The sequence below is a fragment of the Chanos chanos genome, chromosome 5 (genome assembly GCF_902362185.1).
Source record: "Chanos chanos chromosome 5, fChaCha1.1, whole genome shotgun sequence".
Taxonomy (NCBI): Eukaryota; Metazoa; Chordata; class Actinopteri; order Gonorynchiformes; family Chanidae; genus Chanos; species Chanos chanos.
Window position 1 is genome coordinate 38,377,181 of NC_044499.1, and position 26,998 is coordinate 38,404,178.

A 26,998-nucleotide genomic window follows, 5' to 3' on the forward strand; every position below is an offset into this window, starting at 1 on the left:
AGGTTTAGCAATTATATTAAATATGATTGATCAGTATTTCAAGTAAGACTGATCAGCTCTTGGACAAGAGCTTGGACTGTCAAAAAAAGAGAGAGGAGAAAAAGAAAGCAAAGCTCTACACACTTCAAAGTAAATACATGAATGTTAGTGTCAGATGAGTTGAGGACTTTTTCTGACGTGTTGTTGTATTCAGTACCTGCCTGACAAGTTTACTGCAAGGTGTGGTATTCAAAACAGTTCAACTTTCACTTTGTCATTTTGCAACACCGCGACACACAGGTAAATTGCTTGAGTCAACATAGCTTATATTATTTATACAATTTATCCATCAATTTTAAAAATATATGACACAATTCATGATATCAGTGATTTTATGACTTCAGTGAAAAACATGTTAACTTCTTAAACAGTGTAATCCATATTGTTTGTTTGTATGTGTTCATGTCTGTCAGTTTTTGCAGTAGATTTTTATACTATAATCACATACTTCAGACAGTGGTCATTAGCCCCTTCTGTTTGAAAACTGACATAACTATAATTACAGCTAAACAATTTTATTTTGGTTAGACAGTGTTTGATTTTAGAGACATTTTTACATTTTCAGATAAACAAGGACACACAAAACAAAGGACGGTATGTTAAAAACGCATTGTCAAGCATTGTCGAGTCTCTGCCAGACAGGAATGTCTTAATACCAAACACAACGTGATAGGTATGCTGTGAGGTTCTTCGAAGAGGTCTTTTTTTAATTCACATTTCACAAGCGTGCTTAATCAGTCACCTATTCGCTTGTCATTGCTTAACTGTTATGTCTCAAACTGATGACATTTATTCTGTCATGCTGTTTCGTTTGCTAGTTTGTTTGGTTGTAATTTGTTTCTCAGAGTCATGTGGTTCTATCTCATATCAAGATGACATGCACAGCTGAGAGAAAATAATTGCAGGGATAATGGCAATGCGATTAACCTCCCTTTCTGGTAAGTCAACTCACTGTGATCTCAACATATTATTCCAAAAGTGACTTTTCATTTCTGTTTCATAAACTTTGGCGAAATACAACATTTCATGTTTCATGTTTCCCTTGCATTGAGTTACACTAGTTGAAAAATTCAGGTACAAAAGAAAAGTACCCTTCAGCAACTGAGTTGATCTAAATGGGAAATGGATAATGGCTAATGCATCAGGGAAACACAGCCTTGCTAATAAAACAGGGAAGCTCCTCCAGAGTTACACAGAACACATTATACTGTAGCAAAGACTGAAGAGAAAATAAGGGGGCATTTCTTAAGCACAAAGAACTCTTCAGATAGTTTGGACAAGGGGCCATATGAAGCTGGAGCTGGTTCAGGATTAACATGTTACACAATTTCAGAAGTTACTATTTCACCTTGAGCTCAAAATTCTGGTACATTCTTGAATATCTGTAAAGCATTTGAAGTTCATTAATACAGCTACAGTTCGCAATTCATGAAAACAGCGAATCAATATCCGGCAAAATACTGAAGTGTTAACTGAATACGTGGAATATTGATTTGTCATTAGGGAAGGAGGAACAGCTTCCTGAGTTGAGGATTGTGCTGATGGGATGTGTCGGAGCTGGGAAGAGTTCAACTGGAAACACCATTCTAGGCAAGAAGGCGTTTGATTTGAAGAGTGCCACCAAATGTGTGAAGAGACAGGGAGTTGTGGCAGAGAGGAGGGTCACTGTAGTTGACACCCCAGGCAGATGGTCACAACTTCCTCTGATCGATACAACAAACATAGACAAGCAGGAGATCATGTGCAGTGTCCTTCACTGTGAACCAGGACCACATGCTGTCCTCCTGGTCATTCGTGCAGATAAATCATTCAATAAAACGCTTCGAATTGCTGTCATGGAACACATGGAACTGCTTGGTAAAGAAGTCTGGACGCACACAATCTTAGTGTTCTCCCATGGAGACTCTCTGATAGACACAAACATCATTTGGTTCATTGAGAGAGGAGGAGAGGATCTCGAATGGCTTGTTGAGAAATGTGGGGACAGGTTTCATGTTCTTAACAATGAGAGCAGAGATAATCAGGCTCAGGTCACAGAGCTGCTGGAGAGGATAGAGAAACTGGTGGAAGAAAACAACAGCAGTCATTATGGCATAGATAAAAACATACTCAGGATGAAAGAGTGGAGAGCAACAGAAGAGGTGAAAGCAAAAGAGAGGATGAAGATTGTGCAGAAACAGAGACAGACCCTCAGATCAAAAATAGGTAAATTCTCTTGTCACCTACTAAAAGAGAAATCTCACATATGTCGATTTTTGACAGAGTTTGGACTACTGTTATATATTCAATGAATTATAATTGTCATTTATACACTTTTGTCATACATTGTTGTATACACTGATACATTATTAGTTAGTTTATATCATTTGTCAGCTAATTTTTCATTCCTTTAAGTTGATGTGATAATCTGATAACATCATTTATTTCACATTTCAAATATCAAGAGGGTAATAGATTATTCATTACTGCTTTACACTTATTATTTGGATGTTAAGGTTTCCTATTATTCATGCATTGCCAGTCATATTCTAAGGGTTTGTCAATGAACCCTAAACTAAAACGTTACCAATGTTCCTCTCAGCAGACACAGGACATTTTCCTGAGATGAGAATCCTCCTGATGGGTTACCAGTACTCTGGGAAGAGCTCTACAGGAAACACAATCCTGGGCCAAGACACATTTCCCTTAAAGAGAACTACTCAGTGTCTGAAACATGAGGGAAATGTTCAAGGGAGGCTTGTCACTGTAGTGGACACTCCAGGCCGTTGGAGACTTCATCCTATTCAATTCACTCCTGAACTGTTTAAGCAGGAGATTGTGCTCAGTGCTTCTTTTTGTCCTCCAGGACCACATGCTATACTCCTGCTCATACGCTTGGACACTTCATTCACTCATAAAAACAGAGAACCATTAGAGCAACACCTTGGGCTTCTTGGTGAACATGTCTGGAGTCGCACCATAGCAGTATTTACATGTGGAGACTGGCTGGGTGACACTAGTATTGAGCAGTTCATTGAGAGTGAAGGAGAGGCTCTCCAGTGGGTTATTGAGAAATGTGGGAACAGGTATCATGTTCTCAACAATAAGAACAAAGATGATGACGCTCAGGTCACAGAACTGCTGGAGAAGATAGAGGAGATGGTGGCAGGAAACAATGGTCGTCATTATGAGATAGAGAGAAATATTTTGCAAAAGAAACAGAATCAGCATAAGAGTAAGTTTATTTTGCCTCTTACACTTAAGATACACTGGGGTGATGATACACTGAGGCACAGTGACATGACAGTGGTTTAAACAATTACACTGTAGAATGGTTAATAGCACTAGCCTATAACATTCACTAGAGTCTATTCAGTTAAAAATAATAGTAATGATAAAAATGTCTGATTGTTTTCTAATTCTTCAATAAACAGGTTATTCACACCATCTGTCAAAGCTGAGGATTGTATTACTGGGTTACAGAAGAGCTGGAAAGAGCTGCACAGGGAACACAGTTCTAGGCAGTGAGATGTTTGACACATCAAATATTGCTCAGTGTGTGGCTGAACAGAGAGAAGTAGCAGGGAGGCAGGTCACTGTGGTGGACACACCAGGCTGGGATTGGGGACAGTATGTGGAAGACAACACTGAACTGGACTGGAACATTGTCAACAGCAAGAAGTTTTGTTCTCCAGGACCACATGGTCTTCTCCTCGTTATCCGTCTTTCCTTCTCATTTAAAGAAGCAAACAGGAGAGCAGCTCAGAAATATCTGGAACTTCTTGGTAAATATGTTTGGAGTCACACAATAGTGGTGTTCACCCATGGAGACTGGCTTGGAGACACAAGTGTTGAGCAGTTCATTGAGAGTGAAGGAGAGGCTCTCCAGTGGGTTATTGAGAAATGTGGGAACAGGTATCATGTTCTGAACAATAAGAACAAAGATGATGACTCTCAGGTCACTGAGCTGCTGGACAAGATTGAGCAGATGGTGGCAAGTAATGGTGGTCGTCATTATGAGATGGACAAAGATATTTTCAAGAAGGTGGAAAGAAGAATGATCTTGAAGAGCTATCCACAGAAATCCATGAAGAAGACTACAAGTTTTAATTTTGATCATCCATTCAGTGAGTCTTTAGAACACTATGTATAATTTAAGCAGAGTACATTCGTTTCCCATCGTTATTTTAACTGTATTAACATACACACTTGAGACAGAATGCTGTTTTGACTGCTGTTATAACTGCCTTTACTAAATCATTGTGGATAATACAAATCAAAGTTATTAAAACTGGAAAATTTCTTTTGGTTTCTCTTGTGTATTACTGCTGCTATCAAACCCCTGTTTGAGCCACATAAAGATCCTGAGCCTGTCTATGCTGCTCCTCATGGTTTGTTCTTAGTCTGCTTTATCTTTAATTGCTTTAATTGGTAAGAAGTCATGGAAAAGACCACATTAACATGCATACTAATCTCTCCTCTACTTTGTTTAACAGTGGAAGAAGATGACAAAAGCTCAGGATACAGCTCAATAAGAGATTTAGATGAATCCTATGCTCAGGATAAAAACTTTATAGCTTTATCAACCAACTCACTGGCAAACTCTGGGGAGGATTCTGGGATTTCAGTCTTTGATGGTGTGAGAAGCTGCTGGGCCACGAGGAGGATAAACAGATTGAAGACGACATCTTGATCCAAAGACAGGACACCATGTAGGACGCACACAGGGCGTCAGAAGAGCACAGTGCTTCTGACTGAGTATTTTTGACAGAGTTTGTTTTCAGTGTTCTCTCTCTCTTCTCTTATGCACTTGGTTTGTGGTCTAATGAATTTAGCTTACATAAAACACAGACATAAAGAATTTCTATAGCAAGTAAACTGGCTCCTCATAATGAAGCGCCTCAATTGATCTGCCATGTCCTTGCAGCCAATACATTGAAAGTAGTATGTGACTACTCTGGAATATAGACATGTACAGTAAACACGTTTTTTCTTTATAAAGATCTTTGGTCATTATAGATATAATTAGCATAATTTCTGTTTGTGTGTAATAACAGAATTGTAGTACATTCATTATACTTGTACATGGAGATGAATTTCCAACAGAGGGGAAGAGTATTCTTTATTTGCCTTTCTGAGGTCTCTCAGTCATTCTCTACTGTATGCTTACTGTATGTACCCTTTAATCATTTTCATGTATGAAATCAAGAAGTTGAAGCTTATATTGACGTCTGTACACCTGTGGACTCTGTGTGTTTACATACTCTGTATGCGGCGTAAAAGTATTTTTAATGTGATGTTTCAGATGGTATTCCACATCTGGATATTGTAAAGGGCTCTCTTGTGATTTAATATTTCTCTTCTCCTCAGGGGCACTGTAATTATTTTGAAGCATGCCACAGTGAAGATTTATAACTTTGTTCGGTTTATAAAACCATGTGCTATGTTACCACATCTAACTTAACATAAAAAAGGGTGCTCTGTTTGACTTAGAAAATGTTATGTATGTATTTACAGATTGATACACACCGACATACAAAGTAAGGACACCTTAATTTGAGACACTCTGTACTTCAGGTCATTCTACGTTGATATAAATGACAATTTCAGACTAGTTCCTCTGAGTATATGAGATATAATGGTTGTTGCAGTTTTAACCAGGCTTTCTACATGTTTATCTTTATAAAATAGGCAAGTCTAATTCTGACAGATATCAAAATACATTCTGCTCAAGTGCCGTGGCAGAGACTCTGATTTGAAACTGAAACTCTAACCAAAACTACAAAACTTTTTTTGAAGAGTGCATGTGCATTTGTGGAGGCACATGTTCACTTTTTATGTGTGTGATGGATATTTGGATGTCATGCTATCAAATGGTGAGACATACACTGGGAATAAAATACCAGTTAGTGTAGTTTAAATTAGGCTAAGGCCGTTTCCCTATTCCAAATACTCTGTAGTTCACCTTTCATGGTGCAATGTTCAGTCAGTATGTATCTGTGCCATACACACTTGAACTTCAAGTTAGACTCTATTGTAAAGTCTGTGTGTTACAAGCATACTCTTGAATCCACTGAGTTCTCAGAACTCAGTGTCTTTGGATAGTTAAAGTCCCCTGGATTCCCTTGCCATTGTTTTTATTTCCTCATTCTCCAACGTGGCTAAGGCAAGTTTGAAGCCTATTTCTGTTTTAAATGCAACTGATAGAAATCTGCCAAACAATGCAAGACTGTGTTTTGACATCGTAAAAACAAGTTCATGCTCTTATCCACAAGCACATCACTTTGGTAACTGGTTCTGAAGTGCTATAAAGACATCATGTAAAAGATGAGAAGAGATTTCAAGAAATCTATTCTTCTTAGTAAGGCTCATGCCCGTAACCGGCTACTGAAGTCCGGACCTCGGTATTTTTTTAGACCTAAAGATAAAATTTGAAGTTAAATACAACTAGATAAAACAAAAAAAAAAAACATCAGCGGTTGAGAACTTCTCCGAGGAGACAAGTACATGCTTATTGATTCAGTTTACACTTGTTATTTAGCGTCCGTTGTGTGTGTGTGGGAGTGTGTGAAAGAGTTGTGAGAGAGGGCGCCAGCGCCGCTCCTTGCATCATCAGCGCTTCTACTGACAACAATTGTGATTTGACACATGTTGGCAGCAGCAGGTGGCTTGTGTGTGAACTGGCAACATACCATATTCTGTAAGACAAAGCAATGTTCGTAATGCTGATATCTGTAAGAAATGTTCAAAACAGTAACCTGGTACAGCGTGTGGAGTAAAGACAATTGTATGAAACATGTTAAATATGTGTACTCTGGCCATAATGAAGGCTAGACTATTTCTTTCATAATAGTAGGCTAGCTAACGTTTCATACAACACCGTTGTTTTAAAAACAGTTTATGTAGGCGACGGTATCAATAATAGTTGGCGTACGAAACATTTCAAAGCCAAATTTGGAAATGAATTTAAGTGTATGATGACGTTAGCCTGTGATGGTGTTACTCTCAAGCATTTTTCTTTTATTTTTATAGCTAGCTAAAGTTACAAATAACCTAAGCTTAACTGTTAATGATAATCCTGTGGACCACACCTGTGTCCATAGAATGTGTGTGTGTGTGTGTGTGTGTGTGTGTGTGTTTGGGGGGGGGGGGGGTGCCAATTGCCAAATCCAGAAGCCACGTGAGAGGTTATTCAGTTCAATTCAGTTTAGATGGTGTACCTTATAAGTAAAGCACAAATAAAATTTCTCTCACTCACTCTTTCTCTCACTCATTTCGCTCTCTCACTCTCACTCATCGCCTAAGCTGCTTATCCTAATTAAGGTCCCAGGGGGTGCTGGAGCCTATCCTAGCATTCACTGGGTGAAAAGCAAGGAAACACCCTGGACAGGTCACCAATCTATTGCACAACAGACACACAGACATATACATTCATGCACTCATTCACACCTAGGGGCAATTCAGTATCTCTAATATACCTGACCTCCGTATATAATGTTTGTAGTGTGTGTGTGTGTGTGTGTGTGTGTGTGTGTGTGTGTGCTGGGGGGGGGGGGGGGGGGGGCTTAAATGCTGGTTCCTTTACTGGGTAATCTCTTCTTCCTCACTCTTCACCAAAGCTCTCTCTTTCTGAATTTGAGACACGGCCAATAGCCCATATACCAGCTGAATAACAGGCTCTTAGTCATGTTGGTGTGACATGGCCATTCTCACACCTCTCTCTCATCTCATAATGTGTGAGTCACTTGTGAATATTAAGTCTTTGCGGTTGAGTTATTAGTACTTCATCAGGCCAAAGGTGATTCTTTTACTCCACCATATGCCATTTAAACATGATTAGGGAACTTGTGTCCTCTGAGAAAACACACACACACACCAGATGCAGTGCACAGACACGTAGGTGAGTATTTGGCGACTATTTGGGTCTTGCTCTTAGTCATCCACCTACATATTAGGTCTGTGTCATAGCAACATAGTGTTTTGGATTACTGTGTTCAACACATCCCAGCACAGCGGAGACTCTACATTTGTCTGCTTCACACAGCTCTCAGCTTCTGGCTTCCAGCCATGATGCTTGTTTCTTTCCAGCCTGGTACTGAAAAAGATCTTTAGACTCACCAGTAGGTGGCAGTATATCCTACAAACAAAGGCACTGAAGTAGACCAAACACTGAGCTGTTCTCATTTAGAAACTGGCTTTCAGTTCCAGCTTTTCCAGTTACTATTTCTGTGTGCCCAAGCACAAGTACAATAAGCTTTCTCTTTCATTTAATTACTGTAAACTTGCATTTGTTCATGACACAGCATCTCTCTCGCTATTTGCCTCTCTGTGTTTCTCTCATTAACTCATTCTTCTGCTTAAATCTGCACTTAGTTTGTTGCCGCTGTTTGACCTTGATTCTCAGGCTTTGCAAAGATGCGTATTGTTAAGACCGAAATTGTTATACATAAACTCCTAATGCTGCCGTAGCAGCATAGGATTTTCAGAATTATGGCAGTGTGTACAGTGTGAGAAGTTGTTTCTTGGTTAGATAATAACCCTGTGATCTGTTAATTGGTACTACTGTGCACTGCACTGATACTGTATGCTTCTGTGAATGACCTCGTGTTTGTGTTCCAATCCACCTTTGAGTGTAAACCCTCACAGCCCCCTGCCCACCTGCCATCGTTAGAGGGTTTGATTTACCAATCAGACTAATCAGCAACTGTTCACAGAGCTCTCTCTCTCTCTCTGTCTGTCTGTCTGTCTGTCTCTCTCTCTCTCTCTCTCTCTCTCTCTGCTGTCTTGCCAGTGTGTTTCCCTCCATCCTTCATTTCTTCTTCTTTTTTTCATTTCGATACTTTTCTAATGCCTGTCCTTCATCCTGTGTCTGATGAACTTTCAGCAGGGTGGTGAACTGTTATTTGAATGCTGTAGAGTGAGTGTGTGGAGAGAGACAGAAGGAGAGATAAGAGAGAGGTTAGACTCTGTGCTGCTGAGTCAAAAGGCTGTGGCAGTCTGACAGCTGGTCCCTGTCTGAAACCCTAATTAGACTAAATGCCTTAATTACCCTCTGATAAACGAGGATAATGAGATATTACATTTTACTCCGCAAAGTGAAATTTCCCAGTAATGAGGAGACTATCAGAATCATCTTGTCAATGTACCAACGTGCCAAATGTTACAACTGAGTGAGTAATATTAGTACTGCAATCAGAAATAATTCTTACTTAAACTGCTGAGGACTTTTTTTAAAACATGATTAAAAGGTGCAATGTCACTGTCACTGTTGACTCACTTAGAAAACGCTGCACATTTACATGTGTTTGTTTTGAACATGTTGTCTCCAGACAGTAATTGTAACTTTAAATAAATAACATATTGCATGCCTCAAACAGGGGTGGCCTTTTGGAAAAAGTTTGTGTATTTGAAAGCAAACATCTCTGTTTAAGATTCTGCACACCACTAGGGGGCGTATGAGTACAGATTTTGCCCTCTCCATACTTTCCTGATGCACTCACCTTCTCTCCTCTTCCCGGCTCCACCACTCTGCTCCTCATTCTGATTTAACAGTGATTTATCTCCTTTACAGTACATATATATATAAAGCATGCAGACTCCCACTATCCATAAAAATGATTAAATCACTTATGTTTGTAAGAAAGAAAAAAAATAGGCTCTGTCCACAACTGACTATGATTTTCCACCTTAACCAAAACCATGTGATGTTCTTCAAGATCTCCTACATGCAGGAAATGAAAACCAGGATAACAGGGAGATAATAGTTATTTAACATATGACTGTGGTTGAATGATATTATTTTCATGTTTATAATATCCCCAAACATAATCCGCTGTTCAAAGACTTTTAATGCGACACATACATACACACATTTATAGGATATCTGTCTGTCTGTTTGTCTGTCTCTGTCTCTCTCTCTCTCTCTCCCTCTCTCTCTATCTCTCAATCCCTCCCTATCTGTCTCTCACTCTGTGAATGTAGTATTGTCACACAAGTGTGAGTATTCCAATTGGAACATGTTCTCCTGAGTCATACTGCAGTTGTATTAAAGTCCTCTAAAGTCCAGATGACAGCCTCATGCTAAATGACCTGGAACAGCAATGCTATGGTATGGTATGACGTGCTCAAATCCAATGAAAATGCATTAGAGCATTACCATAACACCATTTCTCATAACTACAGCACAGCCCAGAGTTCGCACCGCTTTGCTTTTGGAAAATCACAGAAAGATATGTCTCTTAGCCTTCTCCTCAGGGACCTCTGCAGCATTTACCGTCCCATACCATAAAGTCTTATTCATCCTGCCCATCAGTCACCAAGCCGCTGATTCACTGAGTCAGATGTGCTATGTCAGGACTACAAACATGTGACATGTTTAATGGTCAGTGATGAAAATTTAAAAAAAAAAAGCAAAAAACACTGAATTAAGATAGAGCTTCTCAACCCCAGGTATGAATCCATCCTTGACCATGATGTTTGTGCCGTGCTTTACAATCACCACAGCCCTGATGAACAGACTGCAGTGGGCCAGAATAGAAATGTCCAGGGGGATTTCCAAAACAGAGGTTAGGAATGTACTTTCCCACAGAGTGGAGTGCCATGAATAGTTTCACAACATGTTTCTCCTTACTTTAAAAAAAAAAAGTGTTTTGAGTATTAACACGACACAATGGTGCCAAACTGTCAAGATGCATCATTCAAGTTTTGAGCTGTGAGAAACCAAGTGGTGCTTAAATGGAATAACCAGACAAACCTGGATCAGAGTTTTCATCGGCCAAGACGTGAGCCAAATTTATGGAGAGAGACAGGAACAGTGAGCACAAATATTTCTCTTTAAAAAAAAAAAAAAAAGACAGATGGACTTTAGGTGTTAAAAATGCAGAATACTGGGCTGGAATAATGCCAGGAAGTCGTGTTATTACCCCGTGGCCGTGAGAGATTCAGACAACTCTTTCAGGCTCTCCCATTGTTTTGTGTGACTGCTCCAGATTTTTCATATTTTTGGGACACTGATGTTTTTGTATTGTGTTTGCACACTTTTTGTCCTAAACTTGTCATACAATTCTAGGTTGTGAAAGACTGTGTATTCAAGGTCATTTTCATGGTTAATATATAAAGGATTATGAAAATGTGGAGACCAGTGGGAAATGCCATAAAACTGACGAAAATCTAACACATGCAGCACTCTACTACTGCAAGGCAAGGTTGTAAGGGAGTCCCTCTGTCCTTAGCACAATACATAGTGGCCTTGCTGAAAAGAATCACTTATATATTAGATATTTAAAATAAATACTTTTGTAGAGGAGAAAAAAAGTATAGAGCTTCTTTAACCCATTTTAATTCTTTAACAAAAACCTACTTTATACAAATACACTGAAAAAAAAAAAGAAAAAAAAAAAAGAATGTCTTCATCTGAAGTATAATGTCATTACAGATTTGATTTAGCTCAGAGCTGCTGGGGTAAGTCAGGCAGAGAAGGTGGGAAGTTGGAGAAGAAGCTCCTTGGTGCTGTGGAAAAGCCAGCAGGAGGTGCACTTGCCTGAGGAACCGGCCTCTCTGAGCAGGACCTTGTTTCCCGAGCTACGGACACACCACGACAGGTCTGCCATCATTGGTGGTATGTCTACTTCAAAAGAACAGAAGGGACAAGAGGAGGAGGAAAAAGAGGACACGAAATGGACAGGAAAGGACTAGTGAAAACGGACGTTTAAGGAAAATTAATGAAACAAGACGAAGACCAAATGAAAGCAATGTGATGGTCATAGACTTGTGACTTAATCTGAAAATCATTCACATGTTGGAGTATGACTTTTGATCTTGGGAATCAGACGGTGCAGAGTGTATAATCTGCATTGGTTCTACCTTTATCAGATCCACATGCGGGATCTGGCCCACAGTCTGGGTCTCCTCTGCCAGAAGTCATATGACTGAATGCTGGACGTAACCTGCCCACAGAGCACTGGATATTTTTCCCTGCCTTCTCTCCATGTCTGATATGTGAAGTATAGCCATGTGTTGAAAGTATCGATGTGTAATGCTTCATCGCTACGTGAATGTATTGTTTCATTTGGATTCTTCTGGTAGGTGTTTTTGTGAGCTCCCAGGACACATTATGAACGACGTGTCTAGAAAAACCAAAGAGGAAGAGAACTATCACGTCTCCATTGTTGGGTAAACCAGCAAGTACAGGACGCGTTTTAAAAGTGAGAGACGAAACAGCCTATACTGAAACTCCATCTCTGTCCCTGTGAATTTTATATATAGCGCTTGATGTACTGGGATTTCATATTTAATGATAAATTGCTTATGGCGACTGATAATCCGTTTCGTCATACTGCATTGAGAAAAGAAAAAAAAAAGGCGATAAGGAAGAAAGGTTTGAACCAAAACTATAAAATTGGTCTCTTAATCTTACCTTGAAAGCAAATATGAGGGGGGTGGCTCCCTCGCAAAGAAAAACAGAACTGCAGATTATTTCCATTTGAAAGAACATGCCAAATGACAAAAACCTGCTTTCAATTTCGCCCTTCAAAAGCCGCTCGGGCAGACGGAGAGCTTCGCTCGGGTCTGCAGTCTGTCGGCAAACCACCGAACCGCCGGGCCTTTTCTCCCTGCTCTCCCTACCTGGGCCGTGCCGTGGACGTAGGGGTTAGCTGAGTTCAACAGAATTCAACCAAAGGCTAATGAATTGTCCTATAAAAGTGAATATTAAAGGAGAAATTGGAAAAGTAGAACAAACAAAGCATTTATTGCTTTTTTTTTTTACTTTTTAACTGACCAGGGTCAGGTATAGACTTATGTAACACAGCAGAATGTTTGCTGGTTATGAATGTATGATTAATTTGTTCTACCATCCAAACACTGAAAGGGGAAGGTTTAAAAAAAATCACAGTTTGTGTTCATACACTCTACAGACGCTGCAGGCTGGAGGTCTGGCCTCCTGATTGAAAGAGCACTGTCCTGAGTGGAATCTCATCTCTATTATCTGTCTGACATCCCATCCCACTGTACACTTTTCACTACGACAAATGTTCTCTTTCATTGGACAACAGTTCTGCTCTATCAGACACCTGACCTCCACTGGGATTACATCAACATGACTGAGTTCTTACTGACCTGGAAGTAAAGCTCTGACACACCTGACAGTGGAGTCACCACACCCCTAATGAATAAACTGTTCAGAAGAGAAAGTTCTCTTCTCTTCTCTTCTCTTCTCTTCTCTTCTCTTCTCTTCTCTTCTCTTCTCTTCTCTTCTCTTCTCTTCTCTTCTGAAATCAAAAACAGTACGGGTAGTCCAGGCTTCTTTGAAAGGTGTCTCCGTCGACAGAAAATTGAGCATTTGGTATGATATAGACTATAGTGTTTACTGTCAAAGATCAAAGGTAAATGAAAGTGTGTGTTTGTGTGTGTGTGTGTGTGTGTGTGTGTGTGTGTGCGCGTGTGCGCGTGTCCACTAGGGGGCTCTGCAGTGCTCTGTGCATGTGGATTGATGTGCTGACACAGGGTCCTTCATTACTGTACTTATACTCTTACTGAGTATCAACAATATGAGCAGTTTCACCTTCTACTCCACTGGACTACATCTATGAAGAATATATATGTACTTCTTACACCAGTACATTTCTACTGACAACTGTCACCAATTGTTTCATTTCACGTGGGCGGTCATAAGACATTGTTTTTTATTTATTTATTTTAGTAGCCAACTGAAAAGATGTGGTTTTGACTGATCCAGATGTACACAAACAGGTGCAAGATCATATCTGTTTGTGTGCCTTATTCATAGGCTTGGCTATGGTACTTTCCCTGGTGAGTACTTCCTTTTCTGGATGGTTTCAGAACTCTTTAGTTCCTGAAAAATGTCCTGAGCTTGACACCTTTAGCCACCCACAGTACCAGCATGGACGACCATCACTGGCCTTATTTTTTTTAAAAAAAGGTTACCTTTCTTAGTGCACAAAACAATCCATAGAGGATGAAATTCCTACTGTTTACCATGGGATAGGATAATAAGTGCATGCAAAAATTTGCCATTAAATCTCAAGAAGATTCCATTTTGGTTATATTTAATAAATTTCATAATCTCCTTTATCTTGTGCGTTTGAAAATTTGAGTACTGATACTTTGAGCCTGATGCTTTACAATTTTAACTGAAGTTGTTTTTTGGGGTTTTTTTAAGGGTGACTTGCACTTTTCCTGAGTCATTCTTTTATGGCTGCATCCTTATTTCCACACAACTGTAGTGTCTGAACACTTTTACCACCCAGGCTCACTGTTTTATGTGTGTGTTCGTGTGACCAGCCATGGGCTAATCTCAGTGTTGTCCATACCATTCATCTGTATTTGCATCATCAGCATCCAAGAAAGCAAGAAAACATGAGTTCATTGGTTATTCAGTTTCTTCACACATACATAGACAAACAGACCTGAGATCAGATTTGCCCCTGAGCTCAATAGTTGAGAGTTGTAATTAGACTGTCATCAACTGACCTCATGCCTCATTACAGCTTTACTGTCATAGATGGTCTGTGTTGTATTTTGAGAGAGACTAGTTTCATAGTCACTGGAAGAAGGAATGCATAACAAAAAAAAAATGGTAGTGGAAAGACAGGTGGGTACAACAGTTGCTCATGTCGCTCTAAGCTTTTTGGCTGAGAGGGGAGCACCTGTCAAAGCTGTTACTCTCTCACCAGAACAAAGAGACGAGACACGTTACTGTGTGTGCTCACATAGGAGGACTTCACTTTATTATACTACACATTCTGCCACACTCAAGTCATATGTGCCTGTGTTGTTTGCCACAAAAGAGTGAACATGAACACATCCTTCTCACTAACTGAAAACTGGCCGGAGGCAAAGAGATCTTAACTGTATGGTATCGTATATTTGTGTGCGTGTGCGCTGTGTGTGCGTGTGTGCTGTGTGTGTACATGTGTGCGTGTGTGCGCCCACGCAAGTGTGTGTGTGTGTGTGTGTGTACTTGTGCATGTTACTCAGTCTCTGCTGGTGCATTTTGTTGGACATTGAGGGATAGCTGAGTTTGTCTTCTGGGCCACAGCTGCACACGGCTGTTGTAGTGTCTGTGATGTCATCTTTAATGGACAGTCAGGTCCACTGGGATGTGAGGTGGAGGAGTGGGTTAGTAACACAATCTTCTCCACAGAGAGTGTAGCCACCTGCTGCTTACACTCTCCCAGAGACAGAGAGAGAGAGAGAGAGAGACAGAGAGAGAGAGACAGACAGAGAGAGAGAGAGAAAGAGAGAGAGACAGAGAGAGAGAGAGAGAGAGAGAGAGAGAGAGACAGAGAGAGAGAGAGAGAGAGAGACAGAGACAGAGAGAGAGAGAGAGAGAGAGAGACGGAGAGAGAGAGACAGAGAGAGAGAGAGAAAGAGAGAATGTACAGGAAAGCGTAAAAGTGATGGGAATGTACAGGGGAAAGGAATGCTGACAGGCAGAGGAAGAAGTAAGGACTGAAAGAAACAGCACATCAGAGAAATGATATAGAGGAGGAGAAGGATTGTGTGTGTCATTCTGAGTACACTGATTTAACACAGTAACATTGAATGCCAAACACCGAAGGCTTGTGTGTCTATGTGCACACTGTTTTCATTCTCAGACACACTGAGAACTAGGCCTGTGGTGCGTGTGTGTGAGTGTCTAACGGGCGTAAGGGAGAGAGAAAAAGAACTTAACGCCTGTTCCTCAAATGAAACGGTACCTCACTGGTGGAGTAAGAGAAGCCAGAGGGCTGATGGAGGGGGGGGGGGGATGGGGTAAGAAGAGAATGGCATTTTAAGAGCCTCCCTTCGCCAGGAGAACCTAAACATCATTGTGAACTATTTTCCTCTCCTGCCCTGTTGTTTTTTAAACCTTTTCCTGTGATTTAATGAAAAAAAGAAAGAAAGAAAGAAAGACAGAGCGAGGGAGCTGAGGTGTGGAGTAGGTGGAGATGTACACCATTGTTCTTTTCCTTTTCTTCATTTCTGGGGAACAGCCTCATATGTTTATCTCATGCCTGGTCTTTTTTTTTTTTTTTCCTCCTTTTCCTTCCTCTCTGTCGTTCTTTCCCCTGTTGCCGTGCAGATCTAAAATGGAAACAGCGATTGGATGTTGTTTAGACGTCCTGGACAGTTTATCCCGTTCCTGAGACTTTATTTAAACTCAGAAGAAAGATCAAAGAGCCACAAAACAACAGATCATCATCACTGCGTTTGTTTATCTGTGTGTAGAAATGACAGAGGAGAGTTAAAAAAAAAAAAAAGCTTCTTTCCATAACCTTAGAAAGGTAAGGCATCATTTCATTTCGTTGATTGCTACAGGGTAAGAGAGTTCACACAAGAGCAGGTGAGGGTATGTGGGGGAAACCTATAGGTAAAATGTTGAGTTTGGATTCTTTCCATCACCTGATGGATGTAAGATGTGTGTTGATAGGGAGAATGTATGAGAAAGAGTAGGTCATTCCTCCGTGCCAAGTGCCGAGTGATGAGATGTAATTCAGGTAGACGAGGCTATAGGACTACAGGTTCGCCGCATTTGATCAGAGAGAGATGACAGGATCGGGCAGGAAATGAGGAATAGATGAAATGATAAAACATACCATGTTTTAATTATTTAGACCTACAAAAGTGCTGAGAATGTGGGCCATGGCTCACCTGTCAAACAAAGAATGAAGAACAGAGTCTCTCCTCCCCTCTCTCTCCCCCTCCCCACTCTTCACCTCTCCTCTTATCCACGCGCTTCCTCTAGAATCCTCCCCTCACCTTCATCCACTTCCCTTTTATCACAACCACTTCCAGTCTTTTGTGTATATAGGTATGTTTGAGCGTCTGTCACTCTTATCCATATCATCCCTATCTTTCTCTCCCTCTCTCTCTCTCTCTCTCGCTCTCTCTCTCTCTCGCTCTCTCTCTGCCTTCTTTCTCTCTGCCTTATTAGGTTCACATTGAAGGCTCTGATTAAATATTTAATGTGTTGAGCACTTTCTCTGGCATCAGGTGTAAGCCACTCCTGTAATCTCACATAACGATCTGTAATTACACAGCAGTTAGCTGTGTGTGTGTGTGTGTGTGTGTGTGTATGTGTGTGTGTGTGTTTGTGTGTTTTGTTGAGTGTGTGCCATCCTACGCTTGAGAAATACTGGGACACAAAACCCTATTATTCATGTCTACTCTACCATTACACTGTCCCTTGCTTCCTTTTGTGCAAACACACACACACACACACATACACATACACGTACATTCACACATATGCATCTCCTTCTTTTTGCACTGCTTCATAATCCTCCCACCGCCTCTGCCCTGACAATTAGATGCACATGTTCCCAGTTTATCCTACCTTTTTTTGATGCAGAAGAAAGAAAGGAAGAGAGAGGGAGATACAGAGAGAGAGAGAGAGAGAGAGAGAGAGAGAGAGAGAAAGCTGGATTACATTAAAGCTGAATGCGTTTCAGTGGGGGTGTGAATATTTGAGAGAACTGCTCCGGTGATGATATGAAAATATGATTCTGTGCTTTCTGTTCTAAACAAGCTGATAATGTTTCAGTCATTGAAACAGCTCTCTAACTAAATCCTCATTCTTCATCATAATTTACATTCAAATAAATGCTCTGTCTTGTTCATCATATATTATCTGAACTGTAAAAATGTTTTTTTGGCGTTTTTTTTTGTAGCCACGCCAGTGAGCCAGTTCTAGTTTGCTCCTTTAATCTCCATGATATGCAGTAACAGTGGAAGAACACTAGAGGGTGCTATGAAGCACTTATTCTAGAAACTCAGAGACAGTCCAGGTGTGATGTTATAGTGTTATTGTGTGCTTGGGATGAATTTAGATCCTGCTGCGTGGCCCTGGTCTCCGGTCACAGAGCAAATTTACAACTCCCCCTGTTTGTCACATGCAGATGGTAAAATTCCTGAAGGGTGTCCCTCAATCTCACAGATCAACATTAACAAATAAGACAGAAGTTTTGTAAGATTAATTATCAAATAAAACATTAAACAAATGTTTGTTTTCAAATTCTGATAGTTATCTGACAGTTTGATTCCATATGTGTGAAAAAAAAAAAAAACAGATCAAAAGGCATCAGGATTCAGGTCTACCTGGTAGTAGTGAGACGCAGTAGAAATGGGATGAGATCCATTCACAACACTTAGCTGACACTCACAAGGAAAATTTGATGGGGTTGTGTGTGAGTGAGCGTGAGTGAATTTCTCTTAGACGTAACAAACTGTGATATTTTTAGGGAGTTTTTTGGTGGGAGTTTCATTAAAATGCTGACACATTGAAATAGCACGTTCTTTATAAACGCTCGCACGGTTCCATTCAGACACGTTTACACACGTACGCTCACACTTACAGTCTTACGCTCACACTTACAGTCTTACGCTCACACACCGTAAAAACTCGACACGGCTCTGGTGATAGACGGCTGTCTTTGGCAGGTGTGGTTCTCTTGGCGTTCCTTTTTTTCTCCCACAGTAAAGGGGTTTTTACATGGAGTGTTTTCCATCCAAGAGAGCTGGAGAACATTACATCGCACATTATCTCAGAACAATAGGTCATATCCTGAGCACACGATCCCCTAATGCACACACGCACTCACACACACACACACACACACACACACACACACACACACACACACACACACACACACATTGAATCTGCCAAGCTCCAGGGAGTGGGAGAACACTGGAGACGTTGGCTTGGATACATGTGTGTGGATGGTGATACTGCAGGTGATGGATGGATGCTGTGAGTTCTCTGCTTTGTTCTGCCAAGACATCAAAATGACACATAAAGAGTTACAGACCATAGTAACACAATATTCTCATTAATTCGTGTTTCAGTTTGCTATTCAGAGGAACAACTTGAACATTCAGGAATCACTTATGCAAGTGAGGGATTAGTCATGTGACCCGTCAGACATTCTTTGGTATTGGACTAGCTGGGTTTTCACACCGGACGCACAGTCAGCTGTAGAGCTGTAAAGCTGTGGAAATAGTCTTTTCCAGCATAGATTATTACGTAGAGCTCTAAGCTCAGTTTCACAACGTTCACCATTTGCACACAGGAAATGAGAGAAAGAGAGAGAGAGAGAGAGAGAGAGAGAGAGAGAGAGAAAGAGAGTGTAATGGAGCTTACCTCAGAGTTAGTCAAGCTATCACCTACCCGCTTACCACACTGTTTTTGGCACATACATTCCTCTAACTTCTCCTAATTGGCCTCTTAAAAGCTCTGGTTTGAGAGTGGATTCAGGCTTGTATAAGGCCTGATCTACGATATGACTGAAGCATTTGGCTCTAATTAGTTTTCTGATGAAAGTGAGTCCCGTAAATGTGTGATTTCCCTTGAGTACTTCCCGTGGTAATCTACAGGTGTTGTTCATATTGAAACCAGTGATGCACAAATCCATCACCAGTTTACAGAAGTGTGACTGATGCTTTTGCTTTTCTTTAACCTGGGCAGTGACATAACACAGTAGCATATTGTATCAAATGTGTTCATTAGAGGTACATAAACTCTCTACTGTGTAAATCCCTGTTACACTCCATGAGACTCTTACAGTGTGTGTGTGTCAGCATGTGTTGGCTGTGTCTAACTTCTTTTTCCATCTTTTAATCGTGTCATGGTAGAACAATGTTGTATGCATCATTTTTTCTCTTCTGTAGGGCATTTTGAACCACTATTTATATGCAGGGGTGGATTATGATGGATAGATGGGCAGTTCTGTTCAAATTCACCATCCTTAATGCTTTTGAAGCAGTGGTACTGGTAGTAGTACAGTCTGTATTTGGTAAAGATTTTATCTACAGAGAGAGAGAGAGAGAGAGAGAGAGAGAGAGATGACAGCAAAGGCGCATGCGTGTGCGTGTATATATGTGCGTGCGTGGGGTTGCACGTGTGTGTGTGTGTCCTGGACGTGTGCTAGGTGCATGGTTTTTTTGGGGGATTTTTTTTAACCGTAGGACAGTATAAAACAAAGTCAGTGCATTAATGTGCTGTGGGAGCTTTTAAAGCCACTCAGCCGTTTAATATGGGGAAAGCTCTAAACGGAACGTGTGTTCTCTCTCTCTCTCTCTCTCTCTCTCTCTCCCTCTCTCTCTAAGCTGTGCTTTCCTGTATAACATGGTATTGATTATGAGGAGATATGACGGCGAGGCCTTGCAATGACAGGTCAGTCAATGCCAGAACAGTCCTGGAGCGTGAAATATGAGAAATGTTGTGTATTTTTTTTTTCTCCTTGCAGGTTTAATTTCAGCTAAAGGCCTCTTTTTTACATCTCACGCAGCCTCAAAATCTATTTAAAAATCAATTTAGGTAGCTTATTATTATATTTATAATGTGTTCTCAGTATTTTTATGTTCTGTTTAAAGAAAAAGGAAAGAAAAAAAACCCTTTTTTTGTACCTTGTTCTTCGTGTCTTTGTTTTCTTTATTAATGTAATATAAGCGGTAGTTGTGTTGTAAGACTGCAGTAACTGTCTGATGTTGTTAACAGTTTTGTATCCACAGTAGTGTAGTTTACGTTTGTTGTCCTCTCTGGGGACTGCCCTTGTTCAGGTTCTTCTGACCTCAGTCTAACACACCTGAATCTAATCACAGGCTCCTCAGGACTGTGATAGGTTGAATCAGGAGTCTTTCTGTGGGGTTGGGGGAAAAGCCTTGGCCCTTGCTAGTGGAGAATTCTGTAGGCCTGGGTAATACACGGACACGTGGTCGCTTTCGTGTTGTTTTAAGGTGTTATATGAAGCACTGATGTGAACTTGAGAAAAGAGTTGTTGAGTTTGAGATTGGCAGTGGTCATAATGGATGCTGGTTCTTTGTTTACTGCGGTAACTGTTTATTTAATTGTTTTTCGGTCTCTATGCTATGCCTCGCCAAAAAACTATCCAAGTATGAGAGGTTGCTCAAGAGGTATTTCTGACCCTGTGTGCAAAACATTTCAACATAACAAAATTGAAGCTTATGGGGGTGGACATTTTTGGACAGGTTCCCTTTCTTACTCAACAGGGAAGGTGACTTTTTGTTTGGGAGCGATTTTGAGTTCTCCCAGTGTTGAATGAGCAATGGGGGTTTTTTTCTGGAGAAACTTTACTCAACTTACCATGGCGCTTTCCTAACCTTTGCATATGTTATTATGTGATGAAAAAATAAGACAAAAATGAAACTATTTGGGGGGAAAAAAACTATTTAAGATGAATCATGTAAGACCTGATTTCCTTTTGGAAAAATCACATCGTAAATATACCAAGGTGTTCTGCTTATTTTCCCTTATCTGTCCGGTGTGTGTAAAATATGTTTGTGTTTGTGTCCTGAGTATGAGTCACAGATAAGAGCCTGAGTTTTCTTTGATTTATATTCCTCACTTATTTCCGCGCATTCTCCGCGGTTACTGAGTACCGTGAGGCGGGATGGGACTCTGTACTGATGCACTCCTGTGCTACATGGACTGACTGTCCTTTCATTTTCCACTGTGACTCACAGTCCTATTCCGGAATGTACGGTATTTCTCTGCATTGATTTTTTGTATTGACTCATCTCGGTGCTGGCTCCCTTTCCTTACTCATTTAATCAGCACCACTCTTTTGTTCTTGTTTTTTAGGGTGGGGTGGTGAGAGGTTTGACTCTTATTAACTAACTCTCTCTCTTTCTCTGTCTCTCTCTCTCTCTCTCTCTCTCTCTTACTGTGACTCTATTATCTTACTCCTCTCTTATTTTCTTTCTATCCACCCCAGGTCACACATACACACCTCTCCCTCCTTAACCCCACTGTTGTGGATTTATCACACTCCTGTCCTTCTAAATGTGGTGAAAAGGAGGGACATTAGTCCCAGAGCCTGACAAGGAGAAGAGTGGAGAGAGGCAGGCTGCCTCTGCCGTGGTGATTCAACACCACATGCCGCAGAGAGAAAGAGGGAGAGAGAGCGAGAGAGAGAGAGAGAGCAAAATAGATGAGTCCAGTTGATTCTGACAGTGTAGGCTAAGGCAGGATTGGAGCATTTTCCGTGTGGGACAGTCTCACTGGGGAGGCCCAGTCATAGCTTCCTCTTACAGGAGAGGGACTGGGGGGGGGGGGGGGTGATTGAAGAGCTTTCTTAATTACTCACAGTGAGCCCTCATTATTCATAAAACCACAAGAACAGAGAGAAAAATACAACCAGTGGACACAAAGAGTGGAAGACAAATGAACACTAATAGCCACAGCTTGCCAGACAGTCAACTTTCTCCCAGATATTGATGTGAAAAGAATGGTGTGATTTGTCTCAAGATGAGATGGATGAAATATAGAGGCCACCTGATCCTTCTGACATGTACCTAAGATACAATGAATGGTATACACATTAGTTAATTAACCTAACAGATGAGGTTGAAGAATGAGTTTAAGAGAATGTCTCGGTTATTTGCCAACAGGGGGCAGCAAGGGTGTGTGTGTGTGTGTGTGTGTGTGTGTGTGTGTGTGTGTGTGTGTGTGTGTGCGTGTGTGCGTGTGTGTGTGTGTACGCAGTACCCACGTGTGTATTTGTGTTTAAGTTCCCTTCAGCAGTGTCACTCAGTGACCGCCAGCTCACTGGGAATTGAAGAGAGATGTGTAGGAATGGAATTTTTAGTTCTCCCTTGACGTTTGACTCCTTAGACCAGAGCACATAAATGACTTATGCTTAGATGAACAGAATACACAGGAACCTTGTTACCTCTCTACAAAGCCATGCAGAGTTGTGCTTGTGTGTATGTGTGTGTGTGCGTGTATGTGTATAAAAGGTAGTGTGGGTCTCTGTAGGTTTATTTGAAAGAAACAGGAAGCACTGTCTCTTAGCATTTGTGTGTATATGTGTGTGTGTGTGTGTGTGTGCATGTTTGTGTGTCCATGTGTATTCTCCAGGCTTATGTCATTAGCCTTATTTGTCAGATCTGTGGGTGAATGTAGGTTACCACTCAGGCAAAAGTAATCCCCCAGAGTCTCCTATTAGCATCAGGCTATCAGAGTCTCCCTAAGGGGCTACAGGATGGAGGGGAGGAGGGGCTCCTAAGGTGGAGAAGATGCTCCACATCCAGTCTTTATTATATTACATCTACAACCACTCAGAGCACAGAAATACCCTTGTGTCTGCACACAGACGCCCATGAGAGATGCTTTTGAGTGGCAATCTCTCTACGTGTGTGACTGAATGCAGGTCAGAGGTGAGGAGGAGTGAGTTGCATTGGGTGCCGTGAGAGGAGAAAGGCAGATGGCTGCTGTCCCTCTGGGCACTCAGAGAAAACCCAGTGGAACACGGTGAGTCCATGCCATCTGGACCACCCAGCTCACCGCAGCCTACAGAGAGAGTGATGGAGAGAAAAAGAGAAAAAGAGAGAGAGTTCCAGCCTTTTTTTAGTGGCAAGTATTCACTTTGGTTCATATATTCAAACTTCAATACCAAATACCATGAACCAAGTACACACACACACACAAAATCAGATTCATGTACATACCTAACAAAAGTTTGACGCTGATCTTTTAACACACATACAAAAAAAATGCAAAGAAAATGCATTTTTGATGCAAAAATGCACCAAATCGATGCAAAGATCCACCAGGAGAATTCACGCATTCAACCCATACAGCCAGGTTCATGTCCTCTGGCACGATTGTTTTTTTGCTCCAGAGGAGCAAGAATGCTCTTTTTTGGAGAGTGAGAAGAAAAGCGCTTGTCAGAAAGGTTAAGCTGGACATTTTAAGTTCTTAACTCCTTCTAAATCCAAAAACAAAGCTGAACTACTGAACTACTGAAAGGTCAGGTGTAGTTTTTGATGGGATTTGTTTGAGATGTTCTGTGTTTGAGCCTCGTCTGGTTTGGAGTGTACTTCTCCTGTCAGCTCCGTGGTGACAGCATTGCTGAGGGAGGGGACCAATAACAGGGACAGCAAGGTGAGCTCCTCCCACATCGAGATTGAGCTGCAGATGAAGGAGTCTGAAATCCTGTCAGGAGCAGACACACCTCTTTCTTTGCGCAGTAGAATCCGCTTTGTCTTTTCTACCAGTGGTCGTGATAAGACTGACATGATGAAGCAAGACCAGGCTCTTCAGACACGTTCAGTATCTTTTCAGACATCAGATGAGTGTTTTATGTGTGGTGTTTGTTTCTACCACTTGTCAGTATTCTAATCATTCATCATTCATCATCAGTAGGTGATTTGTTATTTTTTAACGGGGGGATGGCCCGATGGCCAACAGGGGGTATGGTCTAGTGGTCACTGAGATTACTCTATAGAATATATAGGGAGATGGCAGGTTAACAAAGGGGCTGCATTTTGGTCATTTTGCTAACAAGGGGGATGGCATCCCCCCACAAATCACCTACTGTTAATTGTCGTCGTCATCCTAATCATTGTCATGGTCATCATCGTCATCTCTCTGTCTCTCTCTCTGACATGCTTTCTTTCAGGATGAATAATTCATCTGGTTAGCATCTCTCATCAGTCCATTAATACACAAAACTCCATCCTAAGGAGCTGGATAGCTCTGAGGAAAAACACCTGGCGAGTGTGAGAGCATATGAGAGAGAGAAGACAGAGAGAGAGGAGACAGAGAGAGAGAGAGGGAGAGAGAGAGAGAGAGAGAGAGAGTAGGAGTATATGACAGCTTTGGTCCTTGGTTGTGACTTGTAATAAAACACTGATCATAGACGGTTGGTTCTCTCCTGAAACCAACACTTTCCTCCCTCCTTTCCTGCACTCATGCTAATCCTGTTAGAGAGTTGGTCTTTGATCTCTGAGCGATTGTGTTTCTGTAGACCAGAGGAGAAAGAAAACTAGCGAGAGAGAGAGAAAGAGAGAGAGAGAGAAAGAGAGAGAGAGAGAGAGAGAGAGAGAGAGAGACAGACAGAGAGAGAAAAAAAGAAAGAAAGAGCGAGAGCTGGGATGATTAAAGAGAAATATGCATCTGCACTGACACACCCGCACCAGCTTCACAGACATTCTCCAAGATGACTTCCCATTTGAACAGGAAGGCAGCCTCTTTCTAATGGGAGCTTATCTGACTGTGCAGCCCTTAAGAATACCAGCACAAAATGCAGCACACAAAGCTGGGGCACATCACGAATTTGGACATAGCAACAAACCAGGCCTGCAGTTATGATTAGTTTTCTCTGCTTGGTTCACAGACACCACTTTTTTTTTTTCATTTTTAAAGCATAAATGGTTTGGAGAGAGTTACAGATTTGTTTGTCAGACTATGTTCTTTGTGCCATAAAAAAGTGTTTAAAAAAAAAAAAAAGAAAAAAGGATGTTGGTATGTCCATGCACCTAGACAAACCTCTGCGATTCGCCTTTAGACTTTTCAACCAAAGTCATGTGACTTGAGCACATCAAATGTGAGGATTCACATTCCTCACTAAGATGATGACTTACAGGAAACACAGTTAGCATAACGCAGGCACAAACTGACACACACACATACACACACACACACACACACACTCACACTGAGTGTCTGCTTTTAAAGTGCACACGTACAAAGCTAGCACAAAAAATCAAACAAGAATAATAAAAAGACGGATGCGGAGAAAATGTAGTGAGAAGGTTTCGAAGAAATGAGAGAACTTAAACCAAAGATAAGAGACAGGGATAATAAAGTGCAGGAGCTGGTGAGATGGAGGGGAAAAAAAAAAAAAAGAAACAGGAAAAGGACCATTTATCACAGACACGTTAAAAATGACCACAACTCACTCTTCTTTTATTTCTTTTTTTTATTGAGGCACGAGTCAGAGACGAAGGGAATTCCATTACTCGGAGCTGGCCAAAGCCACACAAAGCAGACACTAGCATCACAGTGAGGAGAAATGACACACTTTCAGCTCTGGGAATGTGAAGCAAGTCTATAGAAGCCATATGTCTATGTACCTTGTCATTACGCATAAACACATACCAAAACTTCTCCAAGACTCCCTTATCCTGAGGCCTTTATCCAGTAGAGATGAGGGATTTTCTGATCCACGGGCTATAGATGTAATGTCAGATGAACCCAGCCTTCCTGATGTTCGATGTGACAAGAACTGACTGTGAGTTTTAACAGTTTAAATAGACTGAGAATCAATATTCATTTTGGATAGCATAGCTTGTCTATGAAATATGATTCAACCTATGTTGATATCTTTAAATTATAACATGACGATTTATGTTTTTAACTCACTTTTTCATGTCAAATAGGAGGGAAAAAGAAGAAACCAAAAATGTCAACAAGCACTGACAAGCCTTTGCCTTGTTCAACACACCACGAATTCACCTTGTAGCGAAGAACAATTTACAGTACTTAGCTAAAGCTGCATGAAGTCATTTAAAATGCCATTTGAACACGTCGAAATGTTTTCTCCATTGAGAATTAAACAGCAGCATGATGACTAACTCCTCTATGTAAATATATATTTTCAATATAATTATATATACTCTATCTATGTATTATATATATTCATATTTATATATATATATATATATAAACATTTGGTAGGGTTTAAAACATTGAAGGTACATTCAGTAACCCTGTTAGCAAAACTAAACACAAACTGACTTTAAATAAATCAACACAGTCTACAAGAAACATTTCCCATGCCAAAAACACAACACAGAACTTTGACATGTTAAGAGGCTTAAAGACTGTAATGCAACACACACACACACGCACACACACACACACATACTCATACACACACCACACATTCTTTAAAGAGGTTTTAAACTGTAGAATATAAAACCTTGTGTAACTGGATGGTTTTTTTTTCTAGGCTTCTTTCAAACTAATTTAATCAAATACAGGTACAAAAATGACCTTAACGTTCCTGCCATCCACTTTTGAGCAAAACAATATACTTCTTTTATGTGTTGGGAAGGACTGAAAAAGCATTGGCATGATCCAAAATACCCTCACTGGAATGAGATGCATCGCAACATTACATGTCTATTAGATCAGTTACAAAAGATCACAACAGATCTTTTGTCATTGCAA

General features: G+C 40.8%; 1 protein-coding gene across 1 annotated transcript; it reads left to right on the top strand.

Moving 5' to 3' along the window:
• The first annotated feature begins 949 nt into the window (after positions 1 to 949).
• LOC115812507 (GTPase IMAP family member 8-like) lies at positions 950 to 24,813 on the top strand. Its single transcript, XM_030774985.1, has 6 exons — positions 950 to 977; positions 1,543 to 2,244; positions 2,621 to 3,253; positions 3,453 to 4,145; positions 23,841 to 23,979; positions 24,792 to 24,813. Exons 1-6 carry the CDS (start codon positions 950 to 952, stop codon positions 24,811 to 24,813), a joined length of 2,217 nt encoding a protein of 738 aa, XP_030630845.1.
• The last annotated feature ends 2,185 nt before the right edge of the window (positions 24,814 to 26,998 follow it).

What these genes read in the sequence shown, in the direction of transcription:
- LOC115812507 (XM_030774985.1), top strand. Translation starts at nt 950, where the DNA reads ATGGCAATGCGATTAACCTCCCTTTCTG. An exon ending in GACCCTCAGATCAAAAATAG is followed by an intron (nt 2,245 to 2,620) that starts GTAAATTCTCTT and finishes TGTTCCTCTCAG; the next exon opens with CAGACACAGGACATTTTCCT. An exon ending in ATGAAGGAGTCTGAAATCCT is followed by an intron (nt 23,980 to 24,791) that starts GTCAGGAGCAGA and finishes GTGTTTCTGTAG; the next exon opens with ACCAGAGGAGAAAGAAAACT.